General features: G+C 36.1%; 1 protein-coding gene across 5 annotated transcripts in view; it reads left to right on the top strand.

Moving 5' to 3' along the window:
• Positions 1-21,140, top strand: part of NCOA3 (nuclear receptor coactivator 3) — an 83,536-nt gene extending 62,396 nt beyond the window's left edge. For 4 of the 5 annotated variants that reach the window (XM_032198422.1, XM_032198423.1, XM_032198421.1 and 1 more), the window contains 18 exons: positions 819-919; positions 1,843-2,017; positions 2,618-2,806; positions 3,061-3,162; positions 3,981-4,121; positions 5,342-5,489; positions 6,361-6,749; positions 7,005-7,885; positions 8,832-8,967; positions 10,073-10,261; positions 12,708-12,947; positions 13,714-13,840; positions 14,355-14,526; positions 15,119-15,415; positions 16,497-16,598; positions 17,079-17,304; positions 17,539-17,713; positions 18,267-18,658. In XM_032198422.1, coding sequence (XP_032054313.1) covers positions 819-919; positions 1,843-2,017; positions 2,618-2,806; positions 3,061-3,162; positions 3,981-4,121; positions 5,342-5,489; positions 6,361-6,749; positions 7,005-7,885; positions 8,832-8,967; positions 10,073-10,261; positions 12,708-12,947; positions 13,714-13,840; positions 14,355-14,526; positions 15,119-15,415; positions 16,497-16,598; positions 17,079-17,304; positions 17,539-17,713; positions 18,267-18,423 — 3,947 coding nt within the window. In that variant the 3' untranslated portion in view covers positions 18,424-18,658. Of the gene's footprint in view, positions 1-818; positions 920-1,842; positions 2,018-2,617; positions 2,807-3,060; positions 3,163-3,980; positions 4,122-5,341; positions 5,490-6,360; positions 6,750-7,004; positions 7,886-8,831; positions 8,968-10,072; positions 10,262-12,707; positions 12,948-13,713; positions 13,841-14,354; positions 14,527-15,118; positions 15,416-16,496; positions 16,599-17,078; positions 17,305-17,538; positions 17,714-18,266; positions 18,659-19,344 lie in introns of those variants that run through there. The other variant, XM_032198425.1, reaches the window with a different exon arrangement.
• Positions 21,141-21,899: the final 759 nt, after the last annotated feature.

Below are 21,899 nucleotides of genomic sequence, written 5' to 3'. Positions count from 1 at the left end.
TCTTGTTTCAAATCAAGTGAGCTATGTTGTGTATTTTGCCTGTCTTGCTAATTTACCACAATTTTGAATACGTTAAAACAATTCTAAAAAGATGTCTTGACATCTGTTTTAAGATATTTCTAATGCAATTGCATTTACTCTTATATAATAACTGTTTCATTATACAGCTTAGTATGCGATACCACAGAACAAAGTTTACTGTTTGTTTTCTGTAATTCTCCTGCCTGATGTGGATGCCCATTGCACCTTTGCCTGCAACCAAATTTCTCATTTAGGATATTTTGATCCTTAAAATATAATTTTATTCATATATATACATATACATACGGACAGATTTGTGTGCTCGCAAACACATATATTAACACTACCAAAGACTGTTCATAGAACAGTTGTGATAGCATTTGAGGACTGTGACCAGTGATGATGAGATAATCAAAATAAAATCATAAAGATGTGCCAAAAAGTCTGTTTAATGGACATTGAAAGATTCATCAAGCAGTCATCAGACATATGATCCTGGAAGCAGCAGAAGAAATACTGTTCACAAAATAGAGTGGTGGTTGCTTTGATCCACCTTTTAACTGTGAAGTCAATTTTTGTGAGCAAAGGGTTTGATATTATGTAGCCATGACATTTATTCTGGTCATAAGCAATGAGCACTATTTGAGACCTCCTCTCTCATTAGCGGTTTTTTTAGTGTTGTTTTTTTTTTTTTTTTTTAATTATTATTTATTTATTTACTTCTCAGAATCTGGCTAGTAATATTAAAAATATAGTTTCATATGAAATGTTGCTTTATGGAAACATCTGATTTTCAGGAAAAGCTGTTTCTAATGATGATGATGTTCAGAAAGCTGATGTGTCTTCTACGGGTCAAGGAGTTATTGATAAGGATTCCTTGGGACCTCTTTTATTACAGGCAAGTACAAACTAGGTACCTGGTAAATCCCTATGGAAAAAAAAAAATATTTAGAGCAGCTGAAACTATTACAATAGAGTCTGCAATGCTATAGTGAAATAGTATGCAAGAACTATATGGAACTATGAAAGGATCAGAAATAAAATCCATTGTGTTTTCTTATTTTTGCTGAAATAATCTGTAGAATGAAAGAAAAGAATAACCTTTGGCCTTTTCTTGTATTCTTGTACTTTACTTTTTCTGGCAGTCATTAACAAATTACTGCTAAAGCAGGGCTTAGCCATACAAGGAATATTTTCCCTTAGGTTTAAGGAGTGTCCATTAAAATAAATGTATGAGGTTTTACAGAGACTAGGGGTCTGTGATATATTTTGATGTTTGTGTTTCTAAAATGTGGAGCATCTTCAAAAAATGCTGCTATCAAGCATAATAATCTAAGAAAAAGCATGTTTGAAACTATTGTTTTAAATAAAAAAATAATTTTTCTTTCAATTAAGAACATACAGTATTTTAACAAACGGATAGACTCTCTGTTACTTTGTCACTTGTTGGTGGAAATGTCTTCATGGTCAGGTCTTACTACTTGTTTCTACTGAATTTCTTCGTATTTGAGTTTGCCAGCTATTGAAATAATGTTATGAATTCATTATCTTGGGTTCAGATAAAGAAAGAATAAAATATGAAAGCTGGATATCACTATGAAAAATCTCAATTGAATAATAAATGAATAGATCGATTTTGGATATTGAAACAATTTCTTAACAGGCACAATTTTCTGAGCAGAAAAGATTGAAAATTTAGTACTACCAGTGAAAAGAAATGCATATATTGTAATTTGACATTTAGCACCTGCATAATTTTTAAACTAAATTATGTTCAGAATTTTGCAGTCTTATATGGTCTGTTGTCACGTTGATATTTAGGCATTGGATGGTTTCCTGTTTGTTGTAAATCGAGATGGGAACATAGTATTTGTGTCAGAAAACGTCACACAGTATTTGCAATATAAACAAGAAGATCTGGTAAATACAAGCGTCTATGGTATCCTGCATGAAGAGGACCGGAAGGACTTCCTTAAAAACTTACCAAAATCTTCAGGTAATGAAAGTTGACTTACTATACTGTCATTGGACTATTTGAAAATAATCAGAGAAGGAAAAAAACAAACACCTAAGTAACTTGTAACGGATAACCTCACAAAACAATTTACTTTTGCAAAGGAAGTTTGACTCCAAAAGTATATTAATTTTGAAAAAATGTTAGTACGTTCTTAATAATGCACAAAATTAAAATGTTCTTAATAAGCACACCACTAGAAATAAATGTGCTGGAAATTCACACTGTACTCTAGCCTTTTCAATTTGTTTACCTGTAACTTAAAGCAAGCGTACTAAAGGAACACATTTTGTGTAGCTACAGGGCTAGCTGAAGGAACTGCTTGTTTTTTAAATCTGGGAATGACTTTTCACCTGTCTTTCAAGTAAGAGTGAAAGTATCATATTAAGGAAAGAGTTTTTTTTTGTTTGTTTTTTTTTTTTAAATTTAACTTGGCTCACAGTATTACTATTCCCAAGGTATAGAACTGATGGTATATTGAGTGCATTTTAAAATTCTTTTATTTCTGTAATCTAGTAACAAGGTATCTAAGTTAAGAAAAATATAGAAAATCATTATAAACCCATACTGTGTTCTTTTAAGTTAACGGTGTTGCTTGGACCAATGAAACACCTAGACAGAAGAGCCATACATTTAATTGCCGGATGATGGTGAAAACCTCTCATGATCTTTTGGAAGATGTAGGCAGCCATCAGGATACACGTCAGAGATATGAAACAATGCAGTGTTTTGCTTTATCTCAGCCAAGAGCTATGATGGAAGAGGGGGAAGGTAGGAAATTTTATTCAATTACTGTGCAGAAAAGAAATCTCTGAGTAAAGGTTTTTGTTATTTGGTATATGTTATGAAATCTGTAGCTTATGCAATCCATTTCTGAATGAAATAGGAACAGAATGCAAAAAACTTAAATTCTTATTGTTTATACTTCTATTTTAACAATGCAAGATGCTTCAGCTATTTTATTAGTCTTTAACAGAATGAAATAAGGAAAAAATTGAAGAAAAACTATTCTTTTTTAAATACAGATTTGCAGTCTTGTATGATTTGTGTGGCACGTCGTATCACAACTGCTGAAAGAGTATTTCCAACAAACCCAGAGAGTTTTATTACCAGACATGATCTTTCAGGTGAGAAATGTACCCAAGATGAAGGTATGAAGGTATCTTTTTTGCCCACGTGCTTGTTTTAGATAAATAAGTAAGTTGTGGATCCATAGTGACTAGCAGAATTCATAACAAGAATTTCTAACTTTTTTTTTTGTAATATACCATCGTTGGCACTAGGGTGCAATAGCAAGTGTGGGACACATTTTCTGTCTGTATGCTGGTATGGCATTGTCTGGCAGGTTGATTTAAAACATTGCTTGTGTCTTTACTTGGCAGCATTTCAAATTGTTTGCATTATGCTTTCCTTCACATGTAAGAAATATAAATCATAATGAAAGTTCTTTAGAATGTTTATATTTTTCTGCAGTACGTGAGCTAATATTTAAAGTGCTTTACATTGCTTAAATTGAAATACTTATCTATATGGGGCGTTTAGGTGTTTATGTTTGAGATGTTAATTTGTGGATGTTTAAGATGTTAATTTGTGGATGTAGCTGGTTAGTATAAAGTTTTACTGTCTGTGAATCCTTTAGATGCCTGTAACCGGAGATAAAGTTGCTGTATGTTTTCTAAAAGACCTAGCATTAACCTGTGGATGTTTGAACTTCTCTTTTATGATTATCTAAATCCATTTGGGTATTGATGTTTTAACAAGTAGCATCATACTCCCATATGGCAGATTATTCATAAATGTAGCTTCTGCATACTCAAAATTGGGTGTTACGGTGATGAACAATTCAAACAGTGATATTGGAGCCTTCAGAAATGTACCATATTTATATGAAAGGATTGGCATAGTCATAAAGAGTTTATTTTGCATGTTTTCTTCCATGTAACAGGCAAACTTGTTAACATTGATACAAACTCATTGCGATCTTCCATGAGACCTGGCTTTGAAGATACAATTCGTCGATGTATTCAGAGGTTCTTATGCCATAATGATGGACAGACATGGTCAAACAAACGCCATTATCATGAAGGTAAAAATCTGTTTGCAGTTTGCTTGTACTGCTTTTCCCAGTGACTGCATATTTTTCTGAAAAACAAAAGTGGCTAAAATTCTGCCTATGTACATTTTTTCTATATTTTTAGTTGATTGCTGTGACTCATATGTACAGTCTGAAGAAGGATGAACTGTTAAGAAATGGAAATTCTGATACAAGTTTTATTTTGTTTTTCTAATGTGTCTGTGTAGATACTTTTCATGGAAAATGCCAGATAAATAATCTGGAAGCTTGAAGTAATATTTTTTTCCATGGATGGATATAGCAAGGACAGTGACAGCCAAATTTCTGTAATAACATGTAATACTTGTTTGTCATTAGCTTGTTATTCTCTTTTAACATGACTTTCTTTTAATTTTATTTTGCTAAAGAAAGGATAGTTTACTTGTTAGCTAGTCTGAAAAGTGGTAATGTTTGTGTTGATGCCTTTTTTCATCTTATTCAAGACACAGGGTTTCAAAATATTTTCAGTGTTCCAGTGTTATTTTGTAATGCTACTTTGATAATCTTGATAAAGTGAAGTACAGCCACCATCTACAGTAAGAAAATGAAATTTCCTACATTTTCTAAACTCTAGTGTTTCTCAAGGATTAACAAATTCAAGTAGGGGGGATATTAAATAAGGAAAAACATGTAGTGGCAGAAAATGGAGATTCCACTGAAAGTTCTTCAACTTAATTGATTAAATAAATCCCACATTAAGAAGAAATTTGGGTCTCAGATTAAAAGCAGTGGTTTCCACAATTTTTTGATTAAAAAAAAAAAAAAAATAAAATTGAAATTGAAAGTACTTAATCAGAAGCCTTCCAAATTTCACTTCTATTTTGTATTTGTTACCTATTTATTTAACTGAAGTTGCTATTTAAGTGTTGATTAGTCTTTCTCCCCAAGGATGAGTCATGGAAACCTGCTAATCTAGTCTTGGAAATCTGTTAAATGTAGAACTTTGCCAGCTGTGCACGGTTAGCACAAAATACTGCAGCATCAAAATAATCTTTTGTTTGCTTTTCTGCTCCCTCTGCTGTTAGAGGAGAAAATGCGTAATGCTTCCTTTAGTTGAATATCAGTCTTGGGTGTGTCTTGGATTATTTTTATCTTCATCAGAAGAGGGGTATTTTGCTGAAAAATTTGTAGGGTGCATATTAGCAATTTTTGGTCTTTTACATACGACTGATATTTGTGTATTTCCTTTACAGCTTATACACAAGGTCATGCTGAAACACCACTGTATCGGTTTTCTTTAGCGGATGGTACTATCGTGACAGCACAAACAAAGAGTAAACTATTTCGAAATCCTGTAACTAATGACCGTCATGGATTTGTCTCTACCCACTTTCTTCAAAGGTGAAATCAATGGTGTCTGTCATCTAAGTGTCATAGCTTTTAAAAATACATCTAACGTTGAAGATAACTGAAAAACTAGTATGCCAAAATATTTTATTTCGTTAAAGGTCAAACAGAAGAATAATAATTTGGGAAGCGGTGTTGCATAGCATGAAACTAAATGACACATTTATTCAATCTAAGATTTTAGTCGACATGCAGCCTCGCAGCTGTGTGGCAGAATGACAGTCCTAGTCAAAAGGGAAGTTTTTCCTTCTGTTCCTGCAGGGGGCCTGTTATTATGTGTTTAGTATTCTTTTGGGTTAACATTTACAATGATGAAACACTGGAAATAGAAATGCTTAGTTACATGCTTTATCTTGCATCTTGTTCTTTTTAATTGCAGATCAGTTAAAAAGACAACAACAAAACCCCCTCAGATGCATCACTGATGACTCAAATGTACCTTAAATAGCATTTCCTGTGACCTGTTCTTGTTGATTGCAGGAATAATTGATGTGCCACTCTGGAGGGAGTCTCTCAGCTTCTGGCATTAAAGTACCTCCAGATGCTGAAAAATGAGTAGTTGAGATTGTTCAGGGTGTGATTAGTGTGCATGTTAGGATAGTGTCATCCATTGACTCAGAAACAAAGTAGAAGAAAGAAGGGGTGATACTGTATGCACTTGTAACTCAACTCACCTAAAGGACTGAACACTTCTAGAATGAATAAATGAGTGGCATATTTCAGTTCTGCTTTTGTGGAGATGCTTGAGTTCTCACTTCTCTTATTGAAAAATTATTTAATAATGTTGTTCTGTCTTTATAGCACTTGATTCTGAATACAGTTTAAATTTGTTCTCTTGGGGTGTATGGGGTTGTTGAATTTACAGAGAGCAAAATGGATATCGACCAAATCCTAACACAGTTGGGCAAAACATGAGAACACCTGTGGCTGGAAATACAAATTCTGTTGGTGGTCTTATGAACATGTCACCCAGTCAAAGCATGCCATTGCAGAACAGGAACTATGGCATGGGAGATCCCAATACAGTGAGTCAGCTGAGCAACTCTCGATATGGAGGCCCTGGTAGTATGGGGCCAGTGAACTCTGGACCAGGAATGCAGTCCTCTGCCTATCAGAACAACAGTTATGGCTTAAATATAAGTAGCCCACCACATGGTAGTCCTGGTTTAACGTCCAACCAACAGAATATAATGATATCTCCTAGGAATCGAGGGAGTCCAAAAATGAGTTCGCACCAGTTTTCTCCAGTTACAGGTACTTCATTTTTGTTGCAAGCTATATTTTTTTTAAAGCTCTCTTCTCCCACTTTTATCTGAATTCAATTTTCCATCCTTTTTAACAGCTCTATATGACCGTGTACACGTGACTTAAATGTATTATACCTAATTTCCTATTTAAATTTATTTTAAAGTAATTAACTCAATGTAGCAGTCAGACATAATCCTGAAGGAAAAGTAATTATAGTCAGTACTGTAATCTAATAAGTTTGCTCTCTCTTCTGTGATACAGGTATGCACTCTCCAATGGGATCTGCCAGCAACACCAGCAACAGCACTTTCTCTAGCAGTTCTCTTAGTGCTCTTCAAGCCATTAGTGAGGGTGTTGGAACTTCCCTGTTATCAACACTTTCTTCTCCGGGTCCAAAATTGGATAATTCCCCAAACATGAGTGTAGCTCAGCAAAATAAAGCAAGCACCCAAGATTCCAAAAGCCCTTCCGGCTTGTATTGTGAACAAAATCAAGTGGAAAGTTCCCTCTGCCAATCAAACAGCAGGGATCTCCTTAGTGAAAAAGATAGTAAAGAGGGAAGCCTGGAGACACCCGAAAGTCAGAGAGGACAATCTGAAAGCAAAGGGCATAAAAAGCTGCTTCAGCTACTCACGTGTTCCTCAGATGAAAGAGGACATTCCACAGCATCAAACTCACCGTTAGAATCTAATTGTAAAGAATCTTCTACCAATGTTACCAGTCCTTCGGGAGTTTCCTCATCAACATCTGGAGGGGTGTCTTCCTCCTCAAACATGCATGGGTCACTCCTGCAAGAGAAGCATAGGATTTTACATAAATTGTTGCAGAATGGTAATTCTCCTGCAGAAGTAGCCAAGATCACAGCTGAAGCTACTGGTAAAGACACATATCATGACACTGCTAATACAGCCCCATGTGGAGAAGGCACGGTCAAACAGGAACAACTGAGCCCAAAGAAGAAGGAAAACAATGCTTTACTAAGATACCTGTTAGATAAAGATGATGTTAAGGATCCACTTTCCAAAGAGTTGAAGCCTAAAGTAGAAAATGTGGATAATAAAATGGGTCAATGCAGTAGTTCTTCTATTCCTACTTCCAGTCAAGAAAAGGACATGAAAATAAAAACGGAACCAACAGAGGAGGTAGAGTATAATGTAAAGTGGTGGTAATGAACTAGCCAGTGTTTTGTTTTGTTTTATTTTTATTTTATTTTATTTTATTTTATTTTATTTTATTTTATTTTATTTTATTTTATTTTATTTTATTTTATTTTATTTTATTTTATTTTATTTTATTTTATTTTATTTATTTTATTACAGTGAGTTGCTAAAAGGACATTTCCCCCCCCCCCTTTTTTTTTTCTCTTTCTATGCACGTATAAACATTTCTAACAAAGTTATGTGCAAATGGTAGGCAACTATGTGGTCAGATTTTATTCTAACTGCCAACGTTCTAACAAATAGAGGTACAGGATATGTATTTAACCAAATGCTGTAGCTGTACTGAAGTCCTGGTGTAGTGCAGACTTTAAATTATTGTTTGATTAAGGTAGCATATATTTACAAATTGTTACCTAAAATTAAATCTTTAGCATCTGCAATTTCACATTGCACATGTTTATTTTTGTGGCTTATTAGGAAACAGAGCTGTTAAATGCCTTTATAATTAGCTGGCAATGCAATAGCAAAAGGTAAAACTAGCAGACATTATGTAATGTCATTTTGAAAATATAAACAATACACAAAAATGTGTAATGCTTAAAATAGATATTGACTGGGTTTAGTTAATTGGTTCTTGTACTCTTTTTTCCCTTAAATGAGGGAAAAGTTGTCTCAAATTTCTCTTGTTATTTATGTGTACCTCCAATATCACCTTATTCTCAAAATTAACAGAGCAAAATACTCTAAAAAACATAGTTAATTGATATTGGAAGTTCTTTGGAAATTGGGAGAAAGCCTAAGGTACTGTCTGTGAACTAAAACATTTATCTCAATAATATTGTTTAAGATTAGTGAGGAGCTAAATAAAAGCTGAATGATAGTTGTATGATATTAAGTAACCTTGGTTATTTTACTGCTGCTTTTTCAGATGAGTGGAGACTTGGATAATTTGGATGCAATTTTAGGTGATCTGACTAGTTCGGAGTTTTATAATAATGCTATGTCTACAAATGGAAATAGCTTTGGAACAAAGCAAGCATTATTTCAAGGAAATGCCCCATTGAGTAAGAAATTTCATTTAATATCACTTTTGTTTTAAAATTAGGCTTTTCTTCTTACTTGATGTAAACATAATGCATCCTAAAATCTTTAGAGAATACATTTTGATCTGCTGTACCTTTACAGATAAATGCAATGCAAAATGGCAGCACTTATCTACTATGTACACAGCGAGTACACTTAATGTCAGTTCCTCATTTAATGGTATCTTAATGGTAGACAATCTGGATTGTCTACCAGATTTCTCAGAGGCAAAACATCAGGAAGAATGTTTTGTCAGTTGTAAATTGAAATTGAGGATTTTTGTTCCTTGCAGATGACTAAGGAAATAACATGGGACTGGTGGCAAGCCTTTGATTTTCCATTTACTCTATGTAAAACATCTTGTGGCCTGCAAATCCTAACCAATATTCCTCTTTGACATTGAAAGGAATGACCTTTCTTAACAGGAAGCTGAGTAGGAAAAAAAGATGACCTTACTAATAAACCAGCATCATTATCATTACAATTGTCATGTCCTTTTATAATGTTGGTCATCTCTTGATTATATGGGGTCATAGTTTGCTCATGTAACCTAAGGAGGTGAATCATGTATAATGAAAAATGTGAAATCAAGTACAAGAACATGTGAGGTCACTGGCAGCATTGGCTGTAGAACACAGTGATCTCACTAATAAATCCACGTAATGCAAAGTGCTCAAAAACATACTGCTTCTGGGCTCCACTTCATTCAAACAGAGATCCATTTGACTTGTTCTGTCTCCATGTCAGAGTTATCCAAAGGATGGGTAGTCCACTCCTATATGTTAAAGTGTCTGAAATACTAGACTATTTCAAAATATTAAAAGCAGGGTTCATTATAAAACTGAACATAAACATACCTCTTTATGTCTATTGTCAGATGTAGTTGCGTTTGGCTTTGCCTGTGAAAGGTCTGAACTATACATTCAAAATGTGGCTTGGGCAGTGAGAACATAAGCAGAGTAGCTAGCTATTGGCTTGTTTAAGGTCAAATATACATGCCTCTAAATAGATTAAATTTTTACAAGTCATTAATTGTACTTTCTATTTAAAATATACAATTGCAAGCTTCTTTTAATTCTTCAACAGGTATGAGGAGTCCCCAGTCTGTGCAGCCTACCCGTCCACCTTTCAACAGAGCCATGTCTTTAGACAGTCCTGTGGGTTCGAGTGCTCCAGTGAGGAATGTCAATGCATTCTCCATGTTACAAAAGCAAAATTTGATGGGTGGAAGTCCAAGAATGATTGAAAACCAGGAAAATTTTGGAGCAAATCTAGGTTTGTTGATTGAGTACAAATAGTTCTCGTTGTAAAAGAAAAAGCTTTAATGCAAAAAATGTTGCAAGATTATAGTATGAGCTTTGGTAGAAGAAGCATTAAAGAATATTAGTTTTATAATCACAGAATTTCTAGGTTGGAAGAGACCTCAAGATCATTGAGTCCAACCTCTGACCTAACACTAACAGTCCCCACTAAACCATATCCCTAAGCTCTACATCTAAACGTCTTTTAAAGATGTCCAGGGATGGTGACTCCACCACTTCCCTGGGCAGCCTGTTCCAATGTCTAACAACCCTTTCAGTAAAGAAGTTCTTCCTAAGATCCAACCTAAAACTCCCCTGGCGCAACTTTAGCCCATTCCCCCTCGTCCTGTCACCAGGCACATGGGAGAACAGACCAACCCCCACCTCACTACAGCCTCCTTTAAGGTACCTGTAGAGAGCAATAAGGTCACCCCTGAGCCTCCTTTTCTCCAGGCTGAACAAGCCCAGCTCCCTCAGCCACTCCTCGTAGGACTTGTTCTCCAGGCCCCTCACCAGCTTCGTCGCCCTTCTCTGCACCCGCTCGAGCACCTCCATGTCCTTCTTGTAGCGAGGGGCCCAAAACTGAACACAGTACTCAAGGTGCGGCCTCACCAGAGCTGAGTACAGGGGGACGATCACCTCCCTAGCCCTGCTGGTCACACTGTTCCTGATACAAGCCAGGATGCCGTTGGCCTTCTTGGCCACCTGAGCACACTGCTGGCTCATATTCAGCCGACTGTCCACCATCACTCCCAGGTCCTTCTCTGCCTGGCAGCTTTCCAACCATTCCTCTCCCAGCCTGTAGCTCTGCTTGGGGTTATTGCGCCCCAGGTGCAGGACCCGGCACTTGGCCTTGTTGAACTTCATGCAGTTGACCTCAGCCCATTGGTGCAGCCTATCCAGATCCTCCTGCAGAGCTTTCCTACCCTCAAGCAGATCGACACACGCACCTAACTTGGTGTCATCTGCAAACTTACTGAGGGTGCACTCGATGCCCTCATCCAGATCATTGATGAAGATATTAAAGAGGACCGGCCCCAGCACCGAGCCCTGGGGAACACCACTAGTGACTGGCCTCCAACTGGACTTGACTCCATTCACCACGACTCTTTGGGCCCGGCTATCCAGCCAGTTTCTAACCCAACGAAGCGTGTGCCTGTCCAAGCCAAGAGCAGTCAGTTTCTTGAGGAGAATGCTGTGGGAGACGGTGTCAAAAGCCTTGCTGAAGTCAAGGTAGACCACATCCACAGCCTTTCCCTCATCCACCCAGCGCATCACATTGTCATAGAAGGAGATCAGGTTCGTCAAGCAGGACCTGCCTTTCATAAACCCATGCTGACTGGGCCTGATCGCCTGCTTCCCCTGCAAGTGCTGCGTGATGACTCTCAAGAGAATCTGCTCCATGAGCTTCCCTGGCACTGAGGTCAAACTGACAGGCCTGTAGTTTCCCGGGTCTGCCCTCCGGCCCTTCTTGTAGATGGGCGTCACATTTGCTAGCCGCCAGTCAACTGGGACCTTCCCCGATAGCCAGGACTGCTGATAAATGATGGACAGTGGCTTGGCCAGCTCCTCTGCCAGTTCTCTCAGTACCCTCGGGTGGATCCCATCCGGCCCCATCGACTTGTGCACATCCAAGTGCCGTAGCAGGTCACCAACCAGTTCTTCGTGGATAGTGAGGGCCACATCCTGCTCCCTATCCCCTTCCACCAGCTCAGGGTACTGGGTATCCAGAGAACAACCGGTATTGCCGCTAAAGCCTGAGACTAAGAAGGCATTAAGCACCTCCGCCTTTTCCTCATCTTTTGTAACAAGGTTTCCCCCTGCATCCAGTAAAGGATGGAGATTCTCCGTAGTCCTCCGTTTTGCGTTGATGTATTTGTAAAAAGATTTTTTGTTGTCTTTAACGGCAGTAGCCAGATTGAGCTCCAGATGAGCTTTGGCCTTTCTAATTTTGTATATTAGTTTTTATTATTTGTTATTATTACTAGTTTCTATTATTTTTATTATTTGAATATTAGTTTTATAATCAGTATAGAAATACTTCTTAATTATTATCTCTAGTTGAGGTTTTAAGAATATAGCTGTTTATTTATAAGTGAAATTATTTTTGACTATTAAAAGTTTTGAATTTAATGTTTTTTTGCTATATAGAAGCAAGAACAAGTCATAGTGGCAGTCAAACATTGGCAACTTAAAATATATTTAATGAGTATAACTGATGATTCAAAACTTAGAATGGTAAGCTTTAATTGCTTTTGTTAAGTGTTCAGTGAATTGCTCTGTCACTGGTGAGTGTCTTTGTTGGTGTAAAAATAAATGAAAACCAACAACAAATAAATCTACTTACAGTTAGTTTTAAAACAAAAATACGTATTGCATTCTAGAAAAAAAAAGACTGTATTTTGTGCTTTTCTTTATAGTGAGCGCTCCCAACAGAAGTGTAGCTATGAATCAACACCAGTCCGGAGACTGGGGTTTGCCAAACTCAAAGGTTAACAGGTTGGAACCTACAAGTTCTACTTCAGTGATGAGACCAGGACCTGAGTTTAGTGCATCGCTGCCCAGACCCACAGCAGGCAGCTCTATGCCTGGACTGCCTGTTCGTTCTAATAGCATACCTGGTACAAGGCCAATGCTACAACAGCAAATTATTCACATGAGTAAGTTCTTTATTTTTTATTGTCATACTTAGCACTATCTCATTAGTTTTTTTGCAAGCATCATCAAAATGTTTTCAGTTTTCATACAATGCTAGCTTTTCATCTGAAGACTTGACTTTTTGAGGTTAAGACTTATCTCCCCTGACTGGGGCATTTGATGACTTGTTGATGTTCTGTTTATTTATTTTTTATTATTATTATTATTTTTTTTTTTCTGGTGATCTGCATTTTATGTATATGTTGTTCATGCTGAGTCTCCAGATCTCTTTTGGATAATTTAATGATTATTTCTATTTCTTTAGTGCAGTACTTCTCTGCTAAATTCCAGGAACTGGATGCCATTTATGATTATATGTGAAGATGCTAGTATTCTGATCAATTTAATTCACATTATTTGGTACCTAATTTGTTTAATAATCTTTGACGTAGTTATTATTATCATTACTGTGAACTTCTCAGTGATCAGGGCTTTTAAAAGCTTTTTGCAACATTTTTCAAAACTCTTCTCACATGGCTTATCCAAATTTCATATGGAACCACATTGCAAATTCAGGTACTCATTTAAGTACTCATATATTTAAATCTGTGGTCATATCATATTTCTGAAATAAGCCTGAGGATGAATTTATGTATGCACCTTGAAACATGCTAATTAGTAGCTCTTGAAGCTACTTCATAATTTATGTGATCTTCCACAACACTTTGTGTGAACACTGAAAAACAAGATGACACCTTTTGTTTTAAAAACAAGTGTTTTACCTCACAGGGTCAAATGAGATTAACGTGGGTTTGGGGGGGAATCCCTATGGACAGCCGGCACCATCTAACCAGCCAGGATCATGGCCTGACAACATGCTGTCCATGGAGCAAGCATCGCGGAGTTCACAAAACAGGTAGAATTAAGGAAAGTTTTTAAAAGTGTTTGAATACAACTGTTCACTCTGTCAGATGAATTTAAGACGTGGAAAAAAAAAAATCAAAGTAGCTTATGTGGTGGGGACAACAGATCAGAATTTATTTCCTATTCTGCTGGTATTTTGTCATCATATGACACTGGACCTCTTTAACCCAGCCCCAGAAAAGGTTTTGCTAATAGAACCAATCAGTCCCTGAGTTGGGAGGCACAGAGAAAAGAAATGGGAAAATCTTACATTATGTCTCTCTGGCACATTCAGAAGTTAATATTTAGGTACCAGGAGAAAACAGAATTTGCAAATGTTGAAGAATAGATGACAGTTGACTGGGTGTTTCTAGACCTAAATTTGGACATTAAGTTTTTAAGTCTTACTTCAGTCTTCTGGGTGATTATAGTACTTTATCATCACCAGGGCAATATATAATATAAAAACTAAGTACATGTCTCTATAGTCCATAATGGTTGCATTTTTTTTATATATATATTTATAGACAATTAGTGAGAAACTCTTTGGATGACCTCTTATGTGCAGCACCAAATGTGGAAGGACAGAATGAGGAAAGAGCGCTTTTGGATCAGCTGCACACTTTGCTGAGTAATACAGATGTCACGAGCCTGGAAGAAATTGACAGAGCGCTAGGAATTCCTGATCTTGTAAACCAAGTAAGAAGGAAGAAATTCTGGGCTTTTTTTTTTTTTTTCCCAAATAGCCTTTATTATTTTGGTATGTGAAAAGAAAGTGAGGAGAGCCTCCTCACTCACATGTCTCTTCTCACTTCCTTGATGCTGTTTTTCTAAATCTCTTTGGAAGTATTTGTTTAGAGTAATGGTTATCATTGGAGAACTTAGAATTGATTAAACTGATGAGTGAGTAGGACACTTTCATCTCTTCTAATTTCAGCCTGCCTGAATTTGCACGGCTAGCAAACAGGAAAAAGAAATTCTGTTAAAATCTTCGGAATTTACTCGAAAAAAGAAATCATACCATCATTTGTACAAATCATACCATCATTTGTACAAATCATACCATCATTTGTACAAACTGCAGTTTAAAAGTGCAAAAGGGTTTGAATAATGATATTGATCTGCTTATGTGAGTAGTGTGCAGCAGAACTGATTTTAAAATAAATTATTAACAATCACTTTTGCTATTTCACTTGTCTAGAGACAAAACTAGTAGTAATCTTGCCTATGCTATCTTCTACTCAAGAAACTATTGGTCTCACTAGCAGTATGTGTTTTACGTCTCTTGAAGGGGCAAGCTTTGGAAGCCAAGCAAGATTCATTTCAAGGTCAGGAATCTGCAGTGATGATTGACCAGAAGCCTTCATTATATGGTCAGCCCTATCAAGGGCAAGGGGCAGCCCTGCCAGGAGGTTTTAGCAACATTCAGGGACAACAGCCATCCTTTAATTCAGTGATGAATCAGATGAGCCAACAAAGCAATTTTCCACTTCAAAGTATGCATCCTAGAGCAAATGTGATGAGACCTCGGACCAATACACCAAAGCAGCTCCGCATGCAGCTCCAGCAGAGGCTTCAGGGGCAGCAGGTAATCTTTTGCTCCTGCTTTTACTCTTTTGTCTTGTTTCAGAATGAGGTGTGCTCTGAACTGTGTATTACTTCAGGAATATGGAAATTGACATTATAGCACATGATTGAAAGGATGGAACTTTAATTTTAACGGTGCTTTTTAATTAAAATGGTAATCCTGTACAACATCTCTGGATGATCTCATTATCCATGTTAAGATTATCATTTTTAACCACTAAATAAGCAGTTACATTTTTCCTGAAAACCAAATGTTCTTTTTTTTTTTTCTTTTTTTTCTTTTTCCCTGCATTTGAGCTTATTGAGATACTATTTTGCCTTCCCTTATAATTTGCTGTTGCCGTAGGTTTTTTCTTAGGACAGAAGTTGAGAGAGTAGGTAAAACCACTTTATCTAAAGATCTTAATACTGGCTTGAAAGTACTGCTTTAAAAAATTGCTGCATGATTTCAGTATTGAATTCCCATGAAGTCCTGATACCAAATATAAGAGAACATCATTGAATATGAATTTAGTATGGAGAATGCTTCCTGTGCTGTGGCCTTTCAGAAGTACATTTGGACGTGGTGAAGTTTTGGGTAATAGAAAATGTACAAATAAAACTCAGAAAACTGAGACAGTGCTGTGTGACCTGGAATGGCAACGTTAAATCCTTAGGAAATGCTGTCTTCTGTCTTGGCTGTTCTACGACACTAGTTCAAGCTGTATGGTTTTGGGATGTTGTGATAGAAAGGAAGGAGAAAATAGTTCACTATTTTAAACAAGGCTGGAGATTATACTCTTTGTCCCCAAACATGATTTGGAACAGAGAGATAGTCTGTTATATATTTATTCTTAAAAAGTGCTATTTCAAAAGGAAAAATAAAGCCAAGTAGTACTGCACTATTTGAAGTTTTTTTTATGTGTCTGTCTGAGCTTGATAACAAATAGTTTGGTACTTCAGGGATGTCAAATGAGGAAAAATTAACCATTGTTCTTTAGAGATTCAAGTGGTGTGTAAAGAATTTTTTTTAAGGAGTTGCCATAATTTTGTTCAGATACTGGTATTTTCAAGCTAACAGTGCTGAAATATCTTTTTCTAAGTTCATGAATCAAACCCGTCAAGCCCTTGAAATGAAAATGGAAAACCCAGGCAGTAATACCTCAGTGATGAGACCAGTTATGCAGCCACAGGTGGCATCACAGGTAAGTAATTATTACACTAACTATTTCTGAAACAGTCATTTTTACACAGACACCTCTTTTACAGGTTTGTTTAGAATTTAAACCTTTTTTTCATGGTGCCACAGCATTTTTTTTTTCTTCCATCATATAATTAAAAAAAAGGTGTTTTGTTTTTTTTTTAACCTCTTTTATTGTTGAGACTTCAGAGAGGTTTGTTCATTGGGTCCATGCTATCAATACAGTGTGCAAACTGTCTTTTCCATGTAGGAAGTAATAGACAGTCTACTCTGTCACCTGTTTTGTACTAGTAACAACTCAATGAAAACCTTTGTTTGATATTTGGATATTTTTTGTAATAGCTGTGGGTTTTCTTAAAAATAAAATTTCTTTCTATTCTAGTGAGTGATATACTGGGTCTTAGATTGTAGACCGTTTGATTGAGTCTGACAACTTTATTTGTAAAATTTTTCTAATATGATTTTTTTTTTCTTTGGGGGATAGCAACAAGGTTTTCTTAATGCTCAAATGGTGGCTCAGCGTAACAGGGAGCTAATAAGTCATCATTTTAGACAACAGAGGATGGCAATGATGATGCAGCAGCAACAGCAACCTCAGGCCTTCAGTCCGCCACCAAATGTGACTGCCTCAGGAAGCATGGACAGTGGTCTGACAGGCCCTCCAATGGCTCAAGTTCCTCCACAGCAATTCTCCTATCCACCTAATTATGGTACTAGTACTAACATGGTGTTTTTTTGTTTTGAATGTCTGTCTGGTGTTCTTTTCCTTTTTTATTTATTAATCCAAATTTACTAAATACTGATCATTCTGAAAAATGGAAATGTTCCTATAACAAAGATTATTTCCCCCCCCCCCCCCCCCCCCCCCCCCCCCCCATCCTTGCAAGAAGATAAACCAAGGCCTAGGTGATGATAACTGAGTATAGTGTTCTTTGTCTTGTCAGGAATAACCCAACAACCTGATCCTGCCTTTAGTAGAGTATCAAGCCCTCCCAATCCAATGATGTCATCAAGAATGGGACCCTCTCAGAATCCTATGATGCAGCATCCTCAGGCAGCAGCAATGTACCAGTCTCCTGAGATGAAGGGCTGGCCCTCAGGAAGCATGACCAGGAGCAGGTAAATTTACAGCTATAACCTATAGCTCAAAAATTGTTTTCAGTTTGCCCCAAAATAGAAACTATTGCTTGTAGTAAGAAAAGGTTATAGAAAAGGAAATAATAACTATATTTCTAAGGTCTGTATTGTCCTTCATATCCTGCTCTGGTTTAGGAAATACACTGATTGAACCTATATTATGCCTAGTTCCACTTATTCATATTGGACCCCTGGAGTCTTTGCAACTGGAGACAACATTCACTCTTTAAATATTGAAAACGCAACTTGGGGGAAATACAAAGGTTCAGAATAGTACCACAGTGTGTCTGAAAAGGTTACAATAGGAAATGTGTATACATAGTTCTGCATGTATTTAAAAATTCAAAATTCCTTTGGGGAGAGAAATTTTTATTTCTATGTTAAACAGACAATATGCAGAAACAAACGTAGAAATAATTTTAGGCTTCTGTTGATAACGTAATTCTTTCACATGTTGACAGCTGGTACAGGGAAGGCAACATAACAGTGAGTAAACTTCTTGGGATGTCATTTTATTCTTGCCTTTGTGCTTCAGTTCTTTTCCACAGCAACAGTTCAGCCATCAAGGTAATCCTGCAACGTACAGTATGATGCACATGAATGGCAGCAGTGGCCATCTTGGACAGATGAACATTAATACTATGCCTATGTCAGGGATGCCTATGGGTCCAGACCAGGTAAGTTGTCCATAACAAGTGGTGATGTATTGGCTCTTTTCCAACTGAGTAAGATTTGCTTCAAGACATTCCTCAATGTCACAATCTTGTTCTCTGTTATCCTCTTTGTCTTTACATCTGTGGACATACAACTTGTATGACACAAGATATATACTATATTTGGTGATATTTAAATCAAATCCATGATGAATCCAAGCAGCTGTGATTAGCTGTTGACTTAGAAGTATCATGTATAGGATCGAGGTTTAGACTGCACAAAGAGAGCTTGGATAAAAGCCAGAAAGGGAAACACAGGGACTGTGAAAAATATCTTCATCAGATGAGTCAGACCAAGAATCCTGGTATTGCAGTATTTTCTGTAAGTAGCTAATGGTGATACTTACCCTTGTAACACCTTAGAATATTTGTATACGCATAGCAAGACACTAAGGAAAATTTAGGCCTTAAAGAGAAAAGTAAGCTAATAACAGGTATGACAAAGGAGGCCAAAATACTAAATATACTTGTGCTGTAAGCTTTCCAGAAAATGCCAAGGGATAGGCAATATAATATTGAGATGCGCTACATTTATTAAAGTTGCCAGTACTTCATGAAATTTTGTCTAAGGTACGTAAGTAGTAGCCAGAATAATCTGAGGACTTCTGCAAGACAAGGAAGGTATTAGAGGACTTTGATAAAAACCAGTACCATTTATAAAGAGGGAAAAAGGAAGTGAAATGCTACATTTTCCAAAACCACATCATACAGAAAAGATAACTAAATAATGTGTTTAGGGAATTCTGGGACAACATTACTTTTCTACAAATATATCTTCAAAATGGAGCTCTAAAATCTGTTCAGTTTAGAAATTGACTGTCAGTGCAAAATGTTGACCAGTTTTTCCAGCAAAGGTATTTTTTATTTTTTCTGATGATGCTTTCTTCTTTTCTTCAACAGAAATACTGCTGACACCTAAACCCGATCTCCAAACAAGAATGCGCTGTATTAACGATGCACTAGTATTGTAAAGGAAAGTTACGCATTCTTCATGGCAACTAGTACTGGCCTTCTGGAAATAAGGGATTTTTCCTGCTAATCAACATGATGTCCTAAGTTACTTCATTCAGAGAAAAAAAAAAAAATTTTTTTAGTAGAGGCATCCATATTACTGTATATTGTGGTGTACAAAAAAGGTCATAAATATTTTTGGCACTCTGCCTCTAGAAATGTGAATTCGGCAAAGGCATTTTAGTAAATAGACCCCTGGAATACCTTGTCTGTTTACTGTAGCTATCCAGAGCCCTTTAACTACAGGCAGATGAAAGTGCCTGGAGAAGTCACAGTGATAAGAATTTCCTGATTTCTCTAGTAAGAATATCTGACAGAGAATGTAGTTCCTAGCCTTGACTCTTTTATATTAATTCCTGAATATAAATGCTGCTTTTAATCTCTTACCCCCAGGAGTCAGGATTTCCCAAGCAGAGGAGCAGTGCAAAATGAATTGGCACATACTATTCCAAAATCCTGTCGATTGATGCCAAGGGGTAAAAAGAGAGGATAATAAATTTAAATTATTTAAACACAATTGTGACTAATATTTACATATTGATGTGCAGCTGAGTGCACTTTATATAAGACTATATAATGGATTAATGCAATATCTTTGATAAGGACTTAATATGAAGGTAGGGTGTGCTCATGTTCCTTCTCAAACACAATCTCTTAAGAATTATTTGAAAAGACTGCATAATGTAATGTTTTCTGTGTATGGAAATTAGAGCAATAATCTTTCATCATTTTGAGAATACTTCAGAAAACTCAAGGCAAGGCACTGCAGTCTGAATCAGAATTTTGCTGTCTTTTTGTGAATAAATTTTGTAAATATGTTCTTTAAGATAATGTATTATATATATGACTTTTGTAGGTCACTAACTCATTTTTGCAGAGTTTGTGAAGCTAAATATTTAACAAAATTGATTTCTGTAAACTCAAGTGTAGTTGAGGTCCAAATAGAATACTTTTTTTTTTTAACTAAACTTAATGACTTTGAAGCTGGGTGACCTCAGCCCACACCTTTCTCTTCTTTGGTCTTTGACACTTCATTTATTTTTACATCTTTAACATATAGCTTTTTATAAAAGACGAGTTGTTAAATGCTTTCTCCACCTCTGAGCACTTTGTTAAATTTATTTTTGCATAAGGCAATTTGACAAAAAGGCTCTGCATTGTAAGATGTTATGACTTGTCATGATGATCATCTTTCTACAATCTTTCTCCTTTTCAGTTGATGAATCTGGATCGTGTCTTTTTTGGTCGATTTTAACAAACTCTAAATGTTCTTTGAAAGAAGTTTGTCTGTTGCAAAATATTTGTTGTTACATAACATCCAGAAATCTATAAGGATATTAAGCCACACTTAACCAAATGTCTGCACTTCATTGGATTGTTCTAATAGTAATGAATGTATTTTCTAAGCAGGTTTCTCTCATATCAGTATTTAAGTTTGTTTGGTTACAAATTTATTCATATTATTTGCTGATAAGGTTTATTTTTTTCTCTATTTTGGTTCCTTGACATGAAGATCCTTTTGCAGTTTTTCCAGTTTCAGGCAGTTACAATGAGTCAAACCCCTAATCTTCCATAAGGGATGACCCAGAAATGTTTAAGATGTGTGGTCCTTTTGTTCTGTTGTTCACTGTGTAATGGAAAACTGACTCCTCCCAAGTGAGTAAAAAAAAAAAAAAAAAAAAAAAAGGAAAAAAAGGAAAAAAGTGTTCTTGATTGCTTCTTCTTGGTACTGTAAGTATGAGGTGGTTTTATTTTTCAGAATATGCAGTGATCTTCCATTTGAATAGGAATAACTTTCACTAGAAAATTTCTCAACAAATTAATCCTTAGCATACAGCCAGTTGTGTTCCAATGGGAATGTAGATTCAGTCTACCTTATGCAACCCTATCTTTGCGATTAGTACGGAGTATATAGGTTAGGTGTTAGTATTTATTTGAAACTTTCAATCCAATACATGTGTGTTGTTATTTTTAATGAAAAACTTTTAAAAGGCTAAGGAACTTTTATCTTCTTTCTTATTTCTTAGAACATATCTGTTTGAGTGCTGCCTACTGAAGTTGAAAGGCAACAATCCCTTGCTTTTTATATAAATGAGAGTAGAACAATCTTTATATTTTGTAGTTATTCATTATATTGATGGAAACTACAAACCCTGATTGCTTTCATTAGGTGAGCTCTTAGACTATATACAACTTTATACATTGTGCCCTCTTAACTTTTTTTAAAATGAGTGATTTTGTTTATACATGTATGTATAGCTGGTACCTACCTGACTGGTGTTGTAAAGGATCATTGTTTTCTCATCTGTATTTAGAATGTTGGAGCTTTCTAGTACCTACTTTTTTGCTGAATCCAAAGATTTTTAGATTTTTAGTTTAAACTTAATAAAGGGGGGAGGGCACATTTTTAAATTGCATTGATGACATCTTTCTTGGCAACACTG

The sequence above is a fragment of the Aythya fuligula genome, chromosome 16 (genome assembly GCF_009819795.1).
Source record: "Aythya fuligula isolate bAytFul2 chromosome 16, bAytFul2.pri, whole genome shotgun sequence".
NCBI lineage: Eukaryota > Metazoa > Chordata > Aves > Anseriformes > Anatidae > Aythya > Aythya fuligula.
The sequence above is the reverse complement of the archived record's forward strand: the minus strand, read 5'-3'. Positions and strand labels throughout refer to the sequence as shown.